We start from the raw sequence: 17,797 nt of genomic DNA, 5'->3' as shown, positions 1-17,797 counted from the left end.
GAACGGTTACATACATGGTATTCTCTACCTATTCATTCCTGTTTAAGATTCTCGGTTTCTGTGTATGAGAGGTCCAGCTCTGTTATTGAGGCAATATCTGGGCGGGTAGTGTGGAGATAAGACAGGGTTGTCTTACTTTTAATATAAGGTGTTAGTCCACTGACAGTAAGCAAGATTACACCCAGGTCATGTAGAATGAATATAGCATGGACAGTGGAGTGTGGTAAGCTGTCTGGTGGGTGCTGGTCCTGGTTAAAACATATGTCCCCTCTCTGATAAAGCGAAACAGAAATGAGGTTTCTAGCATCTGCTGTCTATGTGACAAGGTGCTTAGCCGCAGAAAGGAGGGCAACTGTTCTAAAGTCCAAATCTATCAAAGCCTTTCCATGGATTTGTTAGTATGAAAACTATTAGTTAGGGCAACCAGTGTCACAACTACTGGGGTATGCATGGGTATCGATGCAATAAGTGGGTGCAAAGTATGTAGTAAGGGAGTGTGGCTTCCCCTCGCAATTGCTGTGTAAAATAGAACAGTGAGCAATGAAGTAAAAAAACACCTGTCCAAACTAAACTCCTCTCATTTTTAGGGAATAGTATCCGGGCTGAGCTAACTCAAAGCACTCTTTAAAACTAGTAACCCTCATTTGTGATTTCTTGCTCTTTCTCACTTCAAGTGTCTCCTTCAGCGGTGTGTGCGTATAAGATCATTATCAAGAACGTAAAAAGTTTAACAAATCAGAATAACCTAATAAGTGTCAAAATCTCGCAAGGGACTTAGAGTAATGCGGTATGCGTTGGCGCCTACACGTGTGGACGTCAGTGTCAAGTCAAGAAAAATCAGCACTGTGCTACAGGTGGGGGGATAACCCTAAACCTCCTAAGAAGACCAGAGTCTCGTAGAAAGAATTACAGATGACCTGTGCACACGTTATAGTATCAACAGTATGAGTTACTGCATGTAACGAATAAACAACTAAGACAGTGGTCAGATGGCGTTTTCTTTCTTTGTGGATTTAATCGGTGATCAGATGCCCAGCCAACATGTGTTTCGTCAGGCTGTGAACCCACAACTTCTTCAGGGCTAATGGACAAAGAGGTCAGAAATGTAAAATCACTCAGCCGGTGGTAATTCCGTCCCGGCTGAAAAGGGTGAATCAATCCCAGGAAGGGCAACGAGTAGGATACGGTAAGTACCAGGGTCAAAGCACAACAAGTGTAATGCGGGGTTGTCCAGCGAGTCCGCCTGCAAACGAAGGAATGTTGTGCTTTGACTGGCACTTACCGTACCCTACTCGTTGCCCTTCCTGGAATTGATTCAACCTTTTCAGCCTCGCTTTTCTGTACTGCATGGTTGGTTTTTTGCCCCTGCTCCTTTTCCCTACCTTCCATGGTCCATTGTGCTGCCACTGCCCTCCAGGCGGGAGGACTCAACGTGTTGCCTCTGCACTCTCCTACTCGAGAGGGTCTTATTCCCGTAGAAATGAGGGTTAGTGCTCTAAACAACTAAAATTAGTACATATTTTCTGAGTTCTCAAAGAGCAACAAAGCACTTTTAAATAATTTGCTATCTTTATGTTTTTCTTATCCAGTTGATCACTTTATTATATATGACACTTAAGGTAGAGAAGAACAAGTTACTTACCTTCGGTAACGCTTTTTCTGGTGGATACAGTATCTGCCTGTGGATTCCTCACCTTGTGAATATCCCCTGCGCCAGCAACATTCGGAATCTTTTGTAGCAGTCCACGCCGATTGGGTCGAAGACGACGTCACAGAGACACGGCTCCGCTCGCGACTCCGCTGACGTCCCCGGCTCCATAAGAAGACCTCGTCGGCGTGATGACGTCAGTTCCGCCCCTTTTTTCCGTGCCTTCGAGGCACACGGACAGACTGACAGCAACATATATATACACAGTACACAATAAGCATATCAACACACTCAGTGTGGAAAATAAATAAAGCACAAGAATTAACATAATGCTTTTGACAGTGATAAACACACTTGAAACCCATCAATAGAATTACAGGCATAGAAATACCGGTATAGAAGGATGGACAACGGGGAGGCGGGTGGGTCAGTGAGGAATCCACAGGCAGATACTGTATCCACCAGAAAAAGCGTTACCGAAGGTAAGTAACTTGTTCTTCTGATGGATACATCTGCCAGTGGATTCCTCACCTTGTGAATAGATTCCACAGCAGTCCCCACTCCCGGAGGAGGGTGTCCACCCTTCTATACCAGAAAGTCCTGAAGGACGGATCGCGCAAAGTGTCCGTCCCTCCTCACCTCGGTGTCTAAGCAATAATGCTTTGCGAAGGTGTGGAGGGAGGCCCAAGTTGCCGCCTACAAATATCCTCCACTGGAACACCTCTAGCTAAGGCAGATGTGGAAGACTTTGCTCTGGTAGAATGAGCCCTCAAACCCTCCGGAGGCTCCTTACCAGCTAGGGAGTAGCATATCTTGATGCACAAGACAATCCACCTGGAAAGGGTGCGCTTGTGCACCGCTCGACCTTTCCTGCAGCCAGCAAAGACCACGAAGAGCTGGTCATCAACTCTGATGTCCTTTGTCCTGTCCAGGTAAAAGCTCACAGCCCTCTTAGGGTCCAAGCGGTGAAGTCTCTCCTCCTCCTTGGAAGGGTGAGGGGGAGGATAGAAAGAAGGAAGGGTAATGGACTGCCCCAGATGGAAGGGAGTTACCACCTTAAGCAAAAACGCAGCCCTGGTCCTAAGTACCATTCCTTCAGGATGCACAGTCAAGAATGGGGGTTTTGAACTTAGAGCTTGAAGCTCACTTACGAGGTGATTGCAATGAGGAATACCGTCTTAAAGGACAACAGCCTCAAGGGACACTTGTGTAAGGGCTCGAAGGGAGAACCCATAAGATAAGTTAATACAAGGTTTAAGTCCCATTGAGGCATAACAAAAGGAGACGGAGGAAACTTGTTTGTAAGGCCCTTTATAAAACGAAGAACAATAGGTGATTTGAATAATGACGGCTGATCCGGCAAACAAAGGAAAGCTGACAAAGCCGATAAATATCCTTTCACAGTAGCCACAGCAAAGCCTTGCTGAGCCAGAGAAAGAGCAAACTGTAGAATGTTAGACAGACGAGCCTTCAAGGGATCAATGGACCTCTCTCCGCACCAAAGCACAAATTTAGACCACCTATATGAGTATATAGATTTGGTGGAGTGTCGCCTGGCCGATAAAATAACATCCACCACATCTGGCGGGAGAGAGAAAGAATTCAGGTTGCCCCGTTCAATCTCCAGGCATGAAGGTGTAAGCTCTGGAGGTGGGGGTGTAGAACCTGCCCCTCCGACTGCGAGAGGAGGTCTGCCCTCAGCGGGAGACGGAGCGGAGGGCACGAGGAGAGGTGGAGAAGATCTGTGTACCACACCCTTCTTGGCCAATCCGGGGTGACCAATATAACTTGGGCCCGGTCTTGGCGAATCTTCCTCAGAACCCGAGGAATCAAGGGTATGGGAGGAAACGCGTAAAGGAGTCGTGAACCCCAACTCAACTGAAACGCGTCCCCCAACGCTCCCTGCATCGGATACTGGAGACTGCAGAAAGACGGGCAGTGAGCATTCTCTTGAGTGGCGAATAGGTCCACCCGAGGAGTCCCCCACGTCCGAAAGACGTGACGAACTACCTCTGGATGAAGCCTCCACACGTGGTCGGCAGAGAACTGCCGACAGACTGTCTGCACGAACGTTCAGAACCCCGGCCAGATGATTTACCATTAGACAAATCTGATGGACCTGAGCCCAGGACCATAGACGCAGGGCCTCTCTGCAGAGACAAAGAGACCCCACTCCTCCCTGTTTGTTTATATACCACATCGCGGTCGTGTTGTCCGTCAGGACTTGAACAGACTGACCGCGAAGGGAAGGAAGGAAGGCCTTGAGTGCCAAACGTATCGCCCGCAATTCCAGAAGGTGATGTGAAGCAACCTTTCTTCTGGAGACCAAAGACCCTTGATCTCCAGATCCCCCAGATGAGCACCCCACCCTAAGGTGGATGCATCCGTTATCACTGTTGTCACCGATGGAGGTAGATGGAAGGGCTTTCCTTGGGACAGATTACCCTCCACACTCCACCAAGATAGATCCGCTGCAGCTTCTCTGGAGATCCTCACAGACTCCCTAAGATCCCCTTTGTGCGGATACCACTGCTTGCGGAGGCACCACTGGAGTGCCCTCATGTGCCAGCGTGCATGGTTGACCAACAGGATGCAGGAAGCGAACAGACCGAGCAGGCGAAGGACCTTCAGAACTGGAACGACCGCTCCGCTGTAAAATAAAGGAATCATTTCCTGTATGTAAAGTATCCTTTGAGGAGGAGGGAATGCTCGACACACAGTAGTGTCCAGTACTGCACCTATGAACAGGTTGCGCTGAGAGGGCACCAGGTGAGATTTGGGTACGTTTATCGAAATACCCAATTTGTACAACAGCCGAGTTGTATCCTGCAGATGACGCAGCACCTTCTCTGGCGACTGCGCTTTTATCAGCCAGTCGTCCAAATAAGGGAAAACTGAAATCCCCGTCCTTCTGAGATGGGCTGCCACCACTGCCATCACCTTCGTGAAGACTCGAGGTGCTGAAGTAAGACCAAACGGTAGGACCGCAAACTGATAATGTTGCAACCCTACCGTGAAACGGAGATACTTTCTGTGCGACTTCAGGATGGGGATGTGAAAATACGCATCCTGCAAGTCGAGCGACACCATCCAGTCCTCCTGATTCAGCGCCTGAAGAACCTGCGCAAGGGTGAGCATCTTGAACTTCTCCTGTTTCAGGTAAAAGTTCAAAATTCTGAGGTCCAATATCGGACGTAACCTGCCGTCCTTTTTCGGAATCAGGAAATACCGGGAGTAGCATCCCTGACCCCTTTCCTGCTCTGGAACCACCTCTATCGCACCTTTCTGAAACAACTTCAGGACTTCCTCCTGCAGGAGAAGACGGTGGTCCTCCGAGCAAGCCCCTTGGCAAGGAGGGTAATTTGGAGGGAATTCCCGAAAGGGAAGGGCGTACCCATTTTCTACAAGATCTAGAACCCAGAGATCTGTAGTTACAGATTCCCAATCTTGTAGAAAATGGGTAAGCCGGCCCCCCACAGGACCAGCATGATCCGGAATGTCGAATCTAGGGCTGCTTTGCAGTGGTGGGAGGGGCTGAGGAGGAGGAAGAGGAGGAGGAGAGCTGACGGCCACGTGTGCGACCCCTAATTCTTCCTCTGTAACCTCTCGACGAGGAACCTTGCTGCTGCTGCTGCTGGGACGGTCTATAGGAGCGAAAAGTCGTCTTTCCAAAGCCCCTATATCTTTTAAAAGAACCTCTCGGCTGGGATTGAAGGCCCAACGACCTAGCCGTAGCCTTACTCTCCTTGAAGCGTTCGAGAGCAGCATCCGCCTTCTTCCCGAACAAGCCAGACCCATCAAAAGGCAAGTCTAATAAGGTCGACTGCACATCCGAGGAAAATTCAGAGGACTTTAGCCATGCACCCCTCCTGGTGGCAACAGAAGACCCCATGACTCTGGCAACTGAGTCTGCCGTGTCCAGTCCACTCTGAATGACTTGTCGAGCAGCCGCCAGGGCATCAGTCAGAACTTCATTGAAGCCAGCCCTATCCTCCTCCGACAGCTTTGGCGCAATCTTCTTTGCCGAATCCATTAGCGCATGGATATACCGCCCCAATAAACACGTCGCATTCGTGGACTTGAGAGCCATGCTGGCTGATGAAAAGACCTTTTTGGCCAATTGGTCCACCTTTTTGGCCTCTCTGTCTCCTGGAACCTGAGGAAAGGCCCCCTTTGACCTTCCCGAACAAGCCGCCTGGACCACCAAGCTCTCAGGCGAAGGGTGCGAAGTTAGAAATTCAGGATCCCCTGGAGCCACTCTAGATCTCCTTGCGACTGCCCTGGAGACCGCAGGAGCTGAAAAAGGCTTGCGCCATACCTCCAGCACAGGTTCCATAATAGCCTCATTAAAGGGTAACAAAGGCTCCGAGACCGCTGTAGGTGAATGCAGCACCTCAGTAAGTAAATTAGACCTGAACTCTGTGGACGGCAACTGTAGGTCCAACAACTCTGCAGCTTTTCTGATGACCGCATGATACGGCGCTGCATCTTTAGAGGGCTCATCTGATGGTGGAGTGATTTCCCACTCTGGAGACAAATCCAGTCCACTTGCCTCCTTCAGTTCTTCAAACACCTCATCAGATTCGACTAACTCTCCCTCTTCAGCCTCTTCCAACAGAAAGCGTCTCTCATCCACCACTCTCTGTGCTTCCCTTCTGGAACGAATCCGCACCAGCGGCGTCGGCGGCGCCGTGTTCGAATCCGACGGCGCCCGCAGCGGCGTCGAACGCGGATTCGCTGGAGCAGCCGGCGTCGAAAGAAATCGAGTCGGCGCCGGTAAAGAGGGAAGCGGCGTCGAAGTTCTCGGTGCCGGTAGCTGCCAAGACAGCGTCGCCGGAAAGAATGGCATGAATGGAGCGGCGTCACAGTCTCACCCGGAGCCTGAAGATCCTCACCCGGGGCCGGAGACGGAGCCGGAGAATCAGCTGGAGCCGGAGATGGAACCGGCGTCGGGGATGATACCGGCACCGGAGATTCAGCCGGAGCCGGCGAAGTCACCGGAGAAGAAGGAGCTGGAGGTGAAGCTGGGACCGGAGAAGGAGACACTGACTCTCTCCGACGTCGAGTAGGCGACTTCGACTTCGGAGCCGAACCTTTGTCGGAGTGATGATGTGAAGATTGCCTCCTCTTTTTATTATGCTTCTTACTTTTCGAAGCATGCCCCGAAGTCGACTTGGACGCCGACCTCGAACTCGACCTGGATCCAGACCTCCTCCTTCCTCTTTTTTCCTTCTTCTTCATCCGAGCGATGAAGAGCTTCGCTTCTCTCTCCTTGTGAGCCTTCGAGCTCATCTTGCGGCAGCTGGAACAACCACCCACATCGTGGTCGGATGAAAGGCACCAAACACAGTCCTCGTGTGGGTCGGTAATAGACATGTGCTTGCCACATTCTCGACAGGGCTTGAAACCAGACTTCCTTGTCGACATCTTCGAAGAAAGACAGAAAATTTTCCGAAAATACACAAAGTAACAGGTAAAGCTACTAGTAACGATTCCCGAAATCCGTTGGCGTCGTCGGCGCGCAAAAAAGGGAACTGACGTCATCACGCCGACGAGGTCTTCTTATGGAGCCGGTGACGTCAGCGGAGTCGCGAGCGGAGCCGTGTCTCTGTGACGTCGTCTTCGACCCCATCGGCGTGGACTGCTACAAAAGTTTCCGAATGTTGCTGGCGCAGAGGATATTCACAAGGTGAGGAATCCACTGGCAGATGTATCCATCAGAATGTGGCGTTAGAACCAGAGCTGCAGACTTTGCAAATGGGTAACAAGGTTTGAGTCTCGGTGTCAGCACGACATCTTGTGATTCTGGGCAAATCACTTAATCTCCCCATGCCTAAAACCATAATGAATGTGTGTTTGTGTAATGTAACTGATGCTCATACAAAGCATGTTGTAACTAAAATTTGTTATCTCTCTTTATACGTTCTCCTTTTTGTGACCCTTGAAACCTGCCATTCACTACAATGCATTTCAAAGGGATGCTATCATGTATATTGGTTCCAAGATGGCTGCCACCACTTCCTGGTTGGAGTGTTGGCAACCAATCGGATTTCAGGAGGTTTTTAGGCTTCCACATATCTATATTTTTAAACCTAAATATCTCTGAAACTACTGAGCGGAATTACATCAAATCACAAATAGCACGCTTTCTGAATCAACATCAAGCTTTCTGCCAAATTTGGTGTACTTCTGTTCAGCAGTTCAGGTTGTAGTGTTCAAAAAATGAAAATTCCCCATAGAAGTAACATGGGGAAAACGCGTTTTGGGACCCCCCCCCCCCCCCCTTTTTTAGGTCTCGCCTGAGCCAGCGCTTTAGCGCTGCTCTGGCGAGAGCTATAGAAAGCGAGATTTGGAAGTGCATACAGGCCGCCAACTACAGTGCATGTGCGCCGGGCGCGCGCACCATTTGTCTGCCTGCTGATCACTTTCGCGGCGGCTTTGATGTTCTCAGTGAGCCGCGCGGCCACTGAGAACATCAAAACTGCCGCGAAAGTGATCACCATTTGCCACCCCCTCCCTTATCCCACTTCCTGCTTGTGCTTCTGAGAGTTGAAGAAACTGCAGTAAGTGGAAGCTACAGAGAGTATTCAGGCACTGAGATCCGGGTAATTTATGTTTTCGCTGCTGCCTTCATGACTCCTGAGAGAGGGGGTTGAGAGGACAGTGCATAGTGCAAGGGGTAGTAGAGGCAAGCCATGGATCACAGACGTTGCCACTGGTTAACAGTCGTCAAAGTCAAGCGTTTTCAGCTGAATGAGTGTTTTAGTCTTACCAGTAAGTTTCATTACTTTAAGCCTATGTCTTCCTCTGTCCTGTCCTCCGTCTAGTTTCAGCCTTGGAAGCTGGGTGTCTCTGGGCATGGTTAAGTTCATTCTGGCTTTAAAAATTTGGCTGGACTGTGCCCAGGGTCCAACTTGGTGGTGATGTGATTATCACGCTGGGCGTCGAATGCCTTTTGTTTATAGCCTCCCTCCTCCACTCCCCAGGGTGTGAGCTTCCCAGCGTGTGGTGTCTTTGCACTGGCATGTGAAGTTGCCTCCCTCTGAAGAGTGCCTAGCTGACGTCAGCCTCACGAGGGAGGGTACAGAGAAGACTACAAAGGGCACCTTCACTTATGGTGCTGGTATGGCATTTTCTAATATTTAACCACGTGTGATGAAGGGTACAGCTGTCTTTGTTTAATGGAACACTCAATGTAAATATTACCTTGGACTTACGGTCCCGAGAAGAACCTGCACACACTAATATTGGTGTTATCTAGGACTGGTGCTATGAAATGGATCGTCTTACTCCACAAAGTTCACCAGTGGCCTCTGAAAATAACAGCGCACAGGCCCAGAAGGCCGCAGAAAGGTTGCATCTTCACCCTGGGCCTCCTCGGCGTGGCGTGTCATAGTTCACAGCTCCTTACTATTCTGTGTGGATGTTGCATGTGCTGGTTAAGAGTTTCGTCTGAAGCTGAGTTTTCATATTTTATCCAATAAACGGTCCGCACATGCAAGTACATTCAGGTGGCCCTAGATTAGTGCTCACTAGAACAGGCTGCTATTTTTTCAGAGTTTTTTTTTCTTTGTAAGTACTTAAAAAGCGTTCCCTTATGCCAGGTAAACTTGCATATTTTCAGGAAAAAGCCAAAATGAAAATTTCGCAGATGCTAAAACGTAGGCTTGCCTCAAGGAGTAAAAGAATACGCATGATGGCTGAGTCACTGGGGACAATAGCAAACTGAGTTCTGCAACTTATAGTGGGATGCTTTTGCCATGCCTTCCATGCCTCCCAGCATCCAAGGAAATTAATTCTCCTGCAGTCCATGTCTACCTCCACACCTCTCTCTCTACACACCTCTCTCTCTCTCTACACACCTCTCTCTCTCTCTACACACCTCTCTCTCTACACACCTCTCTCTCTCTCTCTCTTACACACCTCTCTCTCTCTCTCTCTCTACACACCTCTCTCTCTCTCTACACACCTCTCTCTCTCTACACACCTCTCTCTCTCTCTCTACACACCCCTCTCTCTCTACACCCCTCTCTCTCTACACCCCCCTCTCTCTCTACACCCCTCTCTCTCTCTACACCCCCCTCTCTCTCTACACCCCTCTCTCTCTCTACACCCCTCTCTCTCTCTACACCCCTCTCTCTCTCTACACCCCTCTCTCTCTCTACACCCCTCTCTCTCTCTCTACACCTCTCTCTCTACACCTCTCTCTCTCTCTACACCTCTCACTCTCTATACACACCTCTCTCTCTCTCTCCACACCTCTCTCTCTCTCTCTCTCTCTCTCTCTCTCTCCACACCTCTCTCTCACTCTCTCTCTATACACACCCCTCTCTCTCTACACACCTCTCTCTCTCTCTCTACACACCCCTCTCTCGCTCTACACACCCCTCTCTCTCTACACCCCTCTCTCTCTACACCCCTCTCTCTCCACCCCTCTCTCTCTCTACACCTCTCTCTCTCCACACCTCTCCCCACACCTCTCTCTCTCTCTCTCTCCACACCTCTCTCTCTCTCTCTCTCTCTCCACACCTCTCTCTCTCTCTCTCTCCACACACCTCTCTCTCTCTCTCTCTCCACACCCCCCTCTCTCTCTCTCTCTCCACACCCCTCTCTCTCTCTCTCCACACCCCTCTCTCTCTCTCTCCACTCCCCTCTCTCTCTCTCTCTCTCCACTCCCCTCTCTCTCTCTCTCTCTCTCTCTCTCTCTCTCCACCCCTCTCTCTCTCTCTCCACACCCCTCTCTCTCTCTCCACCCCTCTCTCTCTCTCTCTCCACACCTCTCTCTCTCTCTTCACACCTCTCTCTCTCTTCACACCTCTCTCTCTCTCTTTCCACCTCTCTCTCTCTCTCCACACCTCTCTCTGTCTACCGCTAAGTGGCAGCCGGAGCCTGATCGCACTGCTTGTCCTTTACAAATAAATAAAAAGGATTGGCATAGACAATAGGTCTCGCCTTTGGTGCCTTATAAGTGTTTAACCATGCAACAGTTAATGTTGTTGCACAAAGGATATTGTGCTGCCTATCTAAATACTTATAAGGTCCCAAAAGCGAGACCTATTGGCTATGCCAATGCTTGTTCTGTGGACCCGCTTAACAAATCACCTTAAAACTTTCAACACAGCAGCTGAAGCAAAAACGGGAAGTTTTGTGAAACATTCATGAATATTCGTCAAGCAGCTCCAATGTTATTGGCAAAACAAAAAACGCTTTTCCTAAAACTTTGGTCCTAACCATAACTACCTATCGCCAGTAGGATGGAGATATATATACATCTATATATCAAAACAATATCCTTTCAGGCATAGAGTGACACATAAATTATGCAAAAAAAAGCAGAGAACTCTGGGTAGTTCTCAAATTTAGGTGGAAAGTAGCTCCTGTATATAACTTCCCCAACACCAGCGACACTCTAGATCTGCTCACCTCAAATGTCTGCTTTTCTGTCAAAGTTTTTAAGCATAGGATTAGCACAGTGTCATCCAAGCCAAGATAGAAATGGACAAATTATTTTGCCATTTCTACAGCAAAGTCTTTGAGCATAGGACTAGCACACTGTCCATGTTGAGCTGTAAAATGACAAAAGCCTTTTACCACAACAGGCACACTATTACAGCTTCAAATTGGTCAAATACCAACCAAGCCAATCTAAAATTGATAAAAACAACCCTGAGACGCTCTTCAGAGATATATATACATATAGCACTTCCTTAATATGCCACACACTAGCATCTAACACTTACTTCAGACAGAACTGCTAACACAACCTGGACAGACTGTATGTACCATGTTTTTGGCTATTATGGTACACATGAACACTCGTAACCAAGAAAAGCCATAAACATATCACTATCTACAGAACAATGGGTAAATCTACTGACCCAGAAAATGGGTAAACAATTGCGAAAGCACTTTGCCCTCGCACCATAGACACCAAGATCATACACATACGGCACAGTGAACTGGACATATATAACAAGGAGAATAAAACAGCGGTCGGTGTAGAAAACTTCTGAACCATTTTGTAAGCCCCAGACTCATAAAAGTGCTACTAGACTACAACAATGAGAGAATGAGCACTATGCAAATTACTTAATATTAAACACACACTCGCAATTCAATTAAGGTAGAATTCTCCCACCATATTTAGTGTAACTCTTGCTATGAACTGCCCACCACTGCGGTAATCCATGCCTTGTTCTGAACAACCAATAGCCTGGTGTACCTCTCATGGTGTATGCGTTCATGAACAGTGGTGTGCATTGACTTTTCCTTAGGTTCTTGTACTCCGGGGGACAGCAGAGATCACGTTCTTCCATGTCGCACACAAACAAGTCTTCGGGCTGAAAGATAAAAGCAATGTTATGATTGGTTACAGAAACCATGAGTGGTCTGGAGCTACTGTGTCGGCTCATTAAGACCATTTTCAAGGCCTCCTTAGAGCGTCATACTCTAAATACCCTTGTAAAATTCTTGTTGACCAGAGTTAGTCTCTAGACAATGTTTTTGGTTGTGTTTCGCAAAGTTTAGTGGCAAGTTGGGTGGTGGCTAGCAATGCATGCAACTGGTTGCACATATTCCCAACTATGCCACACGTAACTCTAGAAAGGGGTGCTGCAGCCCCCACTAAGCTGGCATTAATTTTATTTGAGAAGCCATGTTAGTAGTATAATTTGTGGACCTAGTTGGTAATACTATATATGCTTGGCAATGGTGCTTAAAAACAAGCATTGTTAAGGCCAATAGGTCTTGCTTATGCAAGATCTACTGGCTTTGCCAAAGTGATTTATTTAGCTATATTATACACCAGTGTGGCTGCTGTTCAGCATGGCTAAAAGTTAGTGGCTTACAGGAGAGTGGTGTAGAAAGGAATGGCAAAGAGTAGAGTGTTGTAGAGTGGAGTGGCAGAGAGTGTTGTGTATTGAAGTGGCACAGGGTGGCATCATATTGAGTGGCATACACTGGAGTGGCATAGAGTAGAATGGACTAGAATGCACTGGCGTAAAGTGTTGCAGAATATAATGGTGTAGAGTGCAGTAGCATTGAGTGCATTGGCGCTGAATTCAGGGGCGTAAAATGCAGCATCATGAAATGCAGTGGCGTAGATTAGAGTAGTGCATAGTAGAGTGCAGAGGTGCACAGTCCAGTGAGGCAACATAAAGTGGCACAGAGTGTGGCGGAGTAGGGTGGTGCGGAGTTGGGTGGTGCAGAGTTGGGTGGTGCAGAGTTGGGTGGTGCAGAGTTGGGTGGTGCAGAGTTGGGTGGTGCAGAGTTGGGTGGTGCAGAGTTGGGTGGTGCAGAGTTGGGTGGTGCAGAGTTGGGTGGTGCAGAGTTGGGTGGTGCAGAGTTGGGTGGTGCAGAGTTGGGTGGTGCAGAGTAGGGTGGTGCAGAGTTGGGTGGTGCAGAGTAGGGTGGTGCAGAGTAGGGTGGTGCAGAGTAGGGTGGTGCAGAGTAGGGTGGTGCAGAGTAGGGTGGTGCAGAGTAGGGTGGTGCAGAGTAGGGTGGTGCAGAGTAGGGTGGTGCAGATTTGAATGGTGAAGTAGGCAGTGGCGTAAAGTCAAGTGGCATAGAGTGCAGTGGCATAGAATGCAGAGTTGAGTGGCATAGAGTGCAGTGGTTAAGAGAAGAGTGGCATAGAGTGTGGTGGCAGTGGCGTAGAGTAGGTTATTTCAGAGTAGAGTTCAGTGGCGTAGAGTGCAGTGGTGCAGGGTAGAGTTCAGTTGTGTACAGTGTCAGAGTATAATGGCATAGAGTAAAGTGGTGTAGAGTGCACTAGCATAGAGTCTAGTGGTGCAGAGTAGATTAGAGTGGTGTACACTGGTTTTGGGTAGAGTGCAGAAGCATAGAGTGGAGTATAACAGAGTAAAGTGCGTTGGGGTAGAGTGTACTGGCGTACAGTGCAATGTTGCAGAGTTGCGTAAAGTACAGTGGCGTAGAGTGGAATTGTGCTGAGTGGATTGGTATGGCCTAGAGTGGATTGGTGTGGCCTAGAGTGGAGTGGTTTAGAGTACAGTGGCGAAGAATGCACTTGCATAAAGTAGAGTGGTACAGAGTAGAGTGGCGTAGAATGCAGTGGAGTGGAGTAGCGTGGAGTACAGTAGAGTGCAGTGGAGTGGAGTGGCGTAAAGTGGAGTGTTGCATAGTAGAACGGGGTAAAGTGTAGTATGCACGGTGTGGTAACGCTCTGCATTCAAAGACAACATATTTTTGGTTTAAATTACCATTACATTTTCACAGACAAACAGTTTTACTAATAAAACTATACAGCACACAAACGATAATGTGTGGACATGGCATTACCTAGTGTATTGATTTTTTAAAATCATAATTAAGTACTTGTTTCAACACACTTAAGAATCAACAATAAACTTGCTTGTGTTCCAAATTCTGATATATTCTGAAATACTTACAAGGTTCATTTAAATGTTGTCATGTGTTGGAAAAAACACTCTTTTCTACCCCCAGAGTCCAGCAAGATCGTTACATAAACCCTAACACTTTCAAGTCAGAAAAAGAAAAGTAAACAAGCGCCCTCGGAGGACAGGGACTGCCATTCGACCTAGGTCTCTGAATGCACAGCAAATGTGACGAGATTAGAACAAGATTCACAGGCCTGTTTACAGAAAGGGAGCACTTGGAAGGATACTGTGAATAAGGGTTGGGCAAGGGAACGTACACACTCAAGCTGGACAGCCTAAACCAAATGAAGCCAGCAATTGGAAAGCAAGAAAAGTGAGTTATAAACCACATAGCCAATGGCAAGCCAACGGGCAGAATGCATTCCTAGGTCAACTTTCTGAATGTCCCCAAGATGCCTTTAACAAACCAGATAGCTGCGCTGTCTTGTAGGCTGCGACCTAAAATATGGCGGAAGAGTGCTCTATTCCCCAGATGTAAAAGTTGGATCGTGGGTGTGGCTCCCAATTTACCAGGAGAGGGACACTAGTACACAGCTTGAAAGAATGCAAAGTACATTAGGAGACCTATATGACAAAAATGTGTTCTATAACTTATATGCTATAGAACACTGCACTGCAGACATGACAGACTTGTTATCTTTTTACATTATATAATACGCAGTCCAGTCAAGGCGCCATTTTCAGAATCCCCGACTGAGCATGCGTCCCTACCACTGCTCACATACATGATACACAGTCCTAATTCATCAAATGTAACCTCCTCTCAGTGCTGTCCTGCAGCCCTGCCCCACAACACCCGCCCCATGGCTCCCTCGAGAGCACTAATGGAATGGCAGGTTGAATTAGACAGAGAAATAATGGACAAACTGTGTCGCTGCTGCGAAGCTCACAGTTAAAGTGCATCTACCCGACAAACATAGATTGGGACAGTTTAATTTGTACCGCATTTTCATTACATTCCCGAATGACTATACAGGTTTGACCCAAGAGAGGATATTGCAGGGTTTTTACATCTGGCTTGAAAGTGCCCGGATGTACACGAATACTGGTAGAAATATTCATACAGACTCAGTAAAATGATCAACCTGGTAGGGGAGCCTGACCCTAAGGTGTCACTTTTGGGCAATGCAAAAGGTGCTCCATCATCTCCGCGCACTTAAACAACACTGGCATTACTCTTAGAGAAAAGACTAGTGACGATGTGCTGAGGAAGCAGCCCCCTGTATGACGTCACTCTTGATTGTATAGAACAAAAAAACGTTAACGTTTTTAAAGTAATGGTTTGACAGACTATGGTGACTCTTCGGTGGTATATTTGGGGGCGTTCCCAACCGCAGGTGAAGCTCTGAGGGAACATCCTTTCTTTATTCGAGTGGCTGCTTCTCCTGTTTGCTGAGCATCCGATTAATGACTCTCAAGACTTGTCGGACACTTTGTTGTGCTTGGGATAGAAGTGAGCCGACACTACTCTGCTCACCATATTGTAGAACATGTATGTGAGTCTTTCGTATATCGTAAGGGTGGGCGGAACTCGCAGAGTTTTACTCTGCGGAATTTCGCTGGGTTACCTAAAAACTCCGCGAGATTTCACGAAGTACCACAAGTGACACAATTCCAGTCAATCTAGTGGATTGCGCGATTTTTACCGCTGGGAGCTTGTCTTCCACGTACAATCAGCGCGCACAGTACCATGCAGCATGCCAAAGGACATTGCTTCTTTCTGCCGCTCAAGTAGATTTTCTACTTGTGCAACAGCTTTCCCAACGCGAGCTGCAACTTTCTCAACACAAGCAGAAGTGGCCTTCTGCGACCGCCCGTATTGGGAGGCGGTCTAGTGCTCATTTTTTCTCATTCGCCAACATAACGTGGCCAAGCTGTGTGCAAGAGAAATTTCAAACGCGGCGGTTGGAGGACTTTTTGCCGTACTCCGTGCTCAAAGCAGAGCGTGAAGTGTACAAAACTCTGGGAACTCTGCTGAAGGAGCAGAGTTTACTGCCGACCCCAAATTTAAGGTAACAACCTACGGATGATGGCTATAAGAGTGGCGAGAGGACACATTTGTGTTTATTGATGCTCTCAAGACCGCGTCTTCTTGTGACGTCAGCTGGTGTGATGGAAGGGTAAAGCAGCAGGGGCAGGGCATTGGATCAGGACGACACATGACTTTGCAATTGACAACAGGTTGAAGAAACGGCTCACACCAGCGCTGTGAGAAGACGAAAAAGACGGGGCCGGTCTCGGCCCTGCTGCAAGTATGGCGGGGCGCCGACCCCCTCCCCCCTCGCTTGCACTCCTGGCGCGGCGCGCTCCACCGCATCATTATGACGTGCTGTCTAAGAACATGGGGTGGGCGGAATTTGCGTAAACGGTAAAAAATCTCCGCGAGCACGCAGAGTTACGCAAAGACGCGGAAATGCTTGTTCTGCCCGTTCGCAATGCGTTTTTCCTGTTCGCAAACGCGGTTTGCGCGCTCGGGGGGAAATATCTCACGAACTTGCCAATGCGGTCGCCAATTGGTGCGGCCATCTCCTTTCACTTATCCCGCCCGCTCGCGATGTGTGTTTCCTGTTTGCGAAAGCGGGTGCGTCCGAATTACGTGTTCGCGATCGCACATTCTCACGGGATCGCGCGGCCAGCTATCAAAATCTCGTGGCGCACTCAAATGGATAGGAAAACTCGCCGGTGAACGCAGAGATCCCGGTAAATCGCTCTTGCGCACGCGAACACACATTTTGAAAGCGTGAACAAGGGAAAAATTCCGCGATGCTGCGGATCGCGGACTTTTTGGCAATTCCGTGTTCTCCACGGAATTCCCCAAATTCAGCAAATTCCGCAATTGGAACGGAATTTACCTCCCAAGCCTACTAAGAACATCGGTGCAAGACTCTCTGCAGAACAGGGCTGGTTCTATCAGGGGGCCCCTGAAAGGTCGAGGCCCTGGGCCTGAGACCACTTTAACCATGCCTTGAAACGTCTCTGCCCCCTCTCCCCCCACGACATTTGGCTCTAGGTGCGCCTCTGCATCCATCTCGCACAAATTCATGCATCCTTCTATTCCCACCCATGGATTCCACATCCACACCCCCACCCATCCACCCGCCCTCCCTTCCCTTCCTTCCTTCCTTCCATCCACCCCATCCGTTCTCCACCCATCACAAATCCAGCCGTATCCATCCATTCTCTGATCCACCCTTCGGAATCTGCTCACACTTGGTTAGCACGGGATAAACTGTCCAGCAGGAAAACTTAACAGCGACGCGACCGTCACATCAACAAGTGCTTCGGGCATCTTTGTAAAGCCGTTCGGTTCATTTTAAGCCTGGGGCTCAGAAGCAAAACGTTACGTGTATTTCACAATCCGACTTTTCTTCCGTTTTGCCTTGGAATAAAAATAGTCCTGTGATACAGAGTAGAGAATGTGTGTTTGTCTCATTGCTTGCGACACTGATAACGCAAATGATGTGAATGGATCAGACATGTTCTTGCACAAGTGCAATGTTTCTATGACGTAGTGCCTGGGTTGCAAAATACATCACAAATGGAATTTATGCGGGAAAGGAGACTGCTCGAACAGGGACTTCCTGCGTAGTCTTGTGCTGTTCAACAGCGACATCTACTGGAAAACGAGGCAAGCTCCAGCAAAACCTTTCGCCGGATGGATGCTTTATTTGGCGCCTCTGCTTGTGTCGCTCCCACAGGCCTGGCTTCTTCAGCAGCCTTTTCGATCGCATAA

General features: G+C 48.5%; 1 protein-coding gene across 13 annotated transcripts in view; it reads right to left on the bottom strand.

Moving 5' to 3' along the window:
* Positions 1 to 17,797, bottom strand: part of APIP (APAF1 interacting protein) — a 205,371-nt gene that overhangs the window by 38,070 nt on the left and 149,504 nt on the right. For all 13 annotated transcript variants that reach the window (XM_085643500.1, XM_085643503.1, XM_085643499.1 and 10 more), the window contains one exon: positions 11,871 to 11,988. In XM_085643500.1, coding sequence (XP_085499626.1) covers positions 11,871 to 11,988 — 118 coding nt within the window. The remainder of the gene's footprint in view (positions 1 to 11,870; positions 11,989 to 17,797) is intronic.

Source organism: Triturus cristatus, chromosome 3_1, assembly GCF_964204655.1.
Source record: "Triturus cristatus chromosome 3_1, aTriCri1.1, whole genome shotgun sequence".
NCBI classification, from domain to species: Eukaryota; Metazoa; Chordata; class Amphibia; order Caudata; family Salamandridae; genus Triturus; species Triturus cristatus.
The sequence above is the reverse complement of the archived record's forward strand: the minus strand, read 5'-3'. Positions and strand labels throughout refer to the sequence as shown.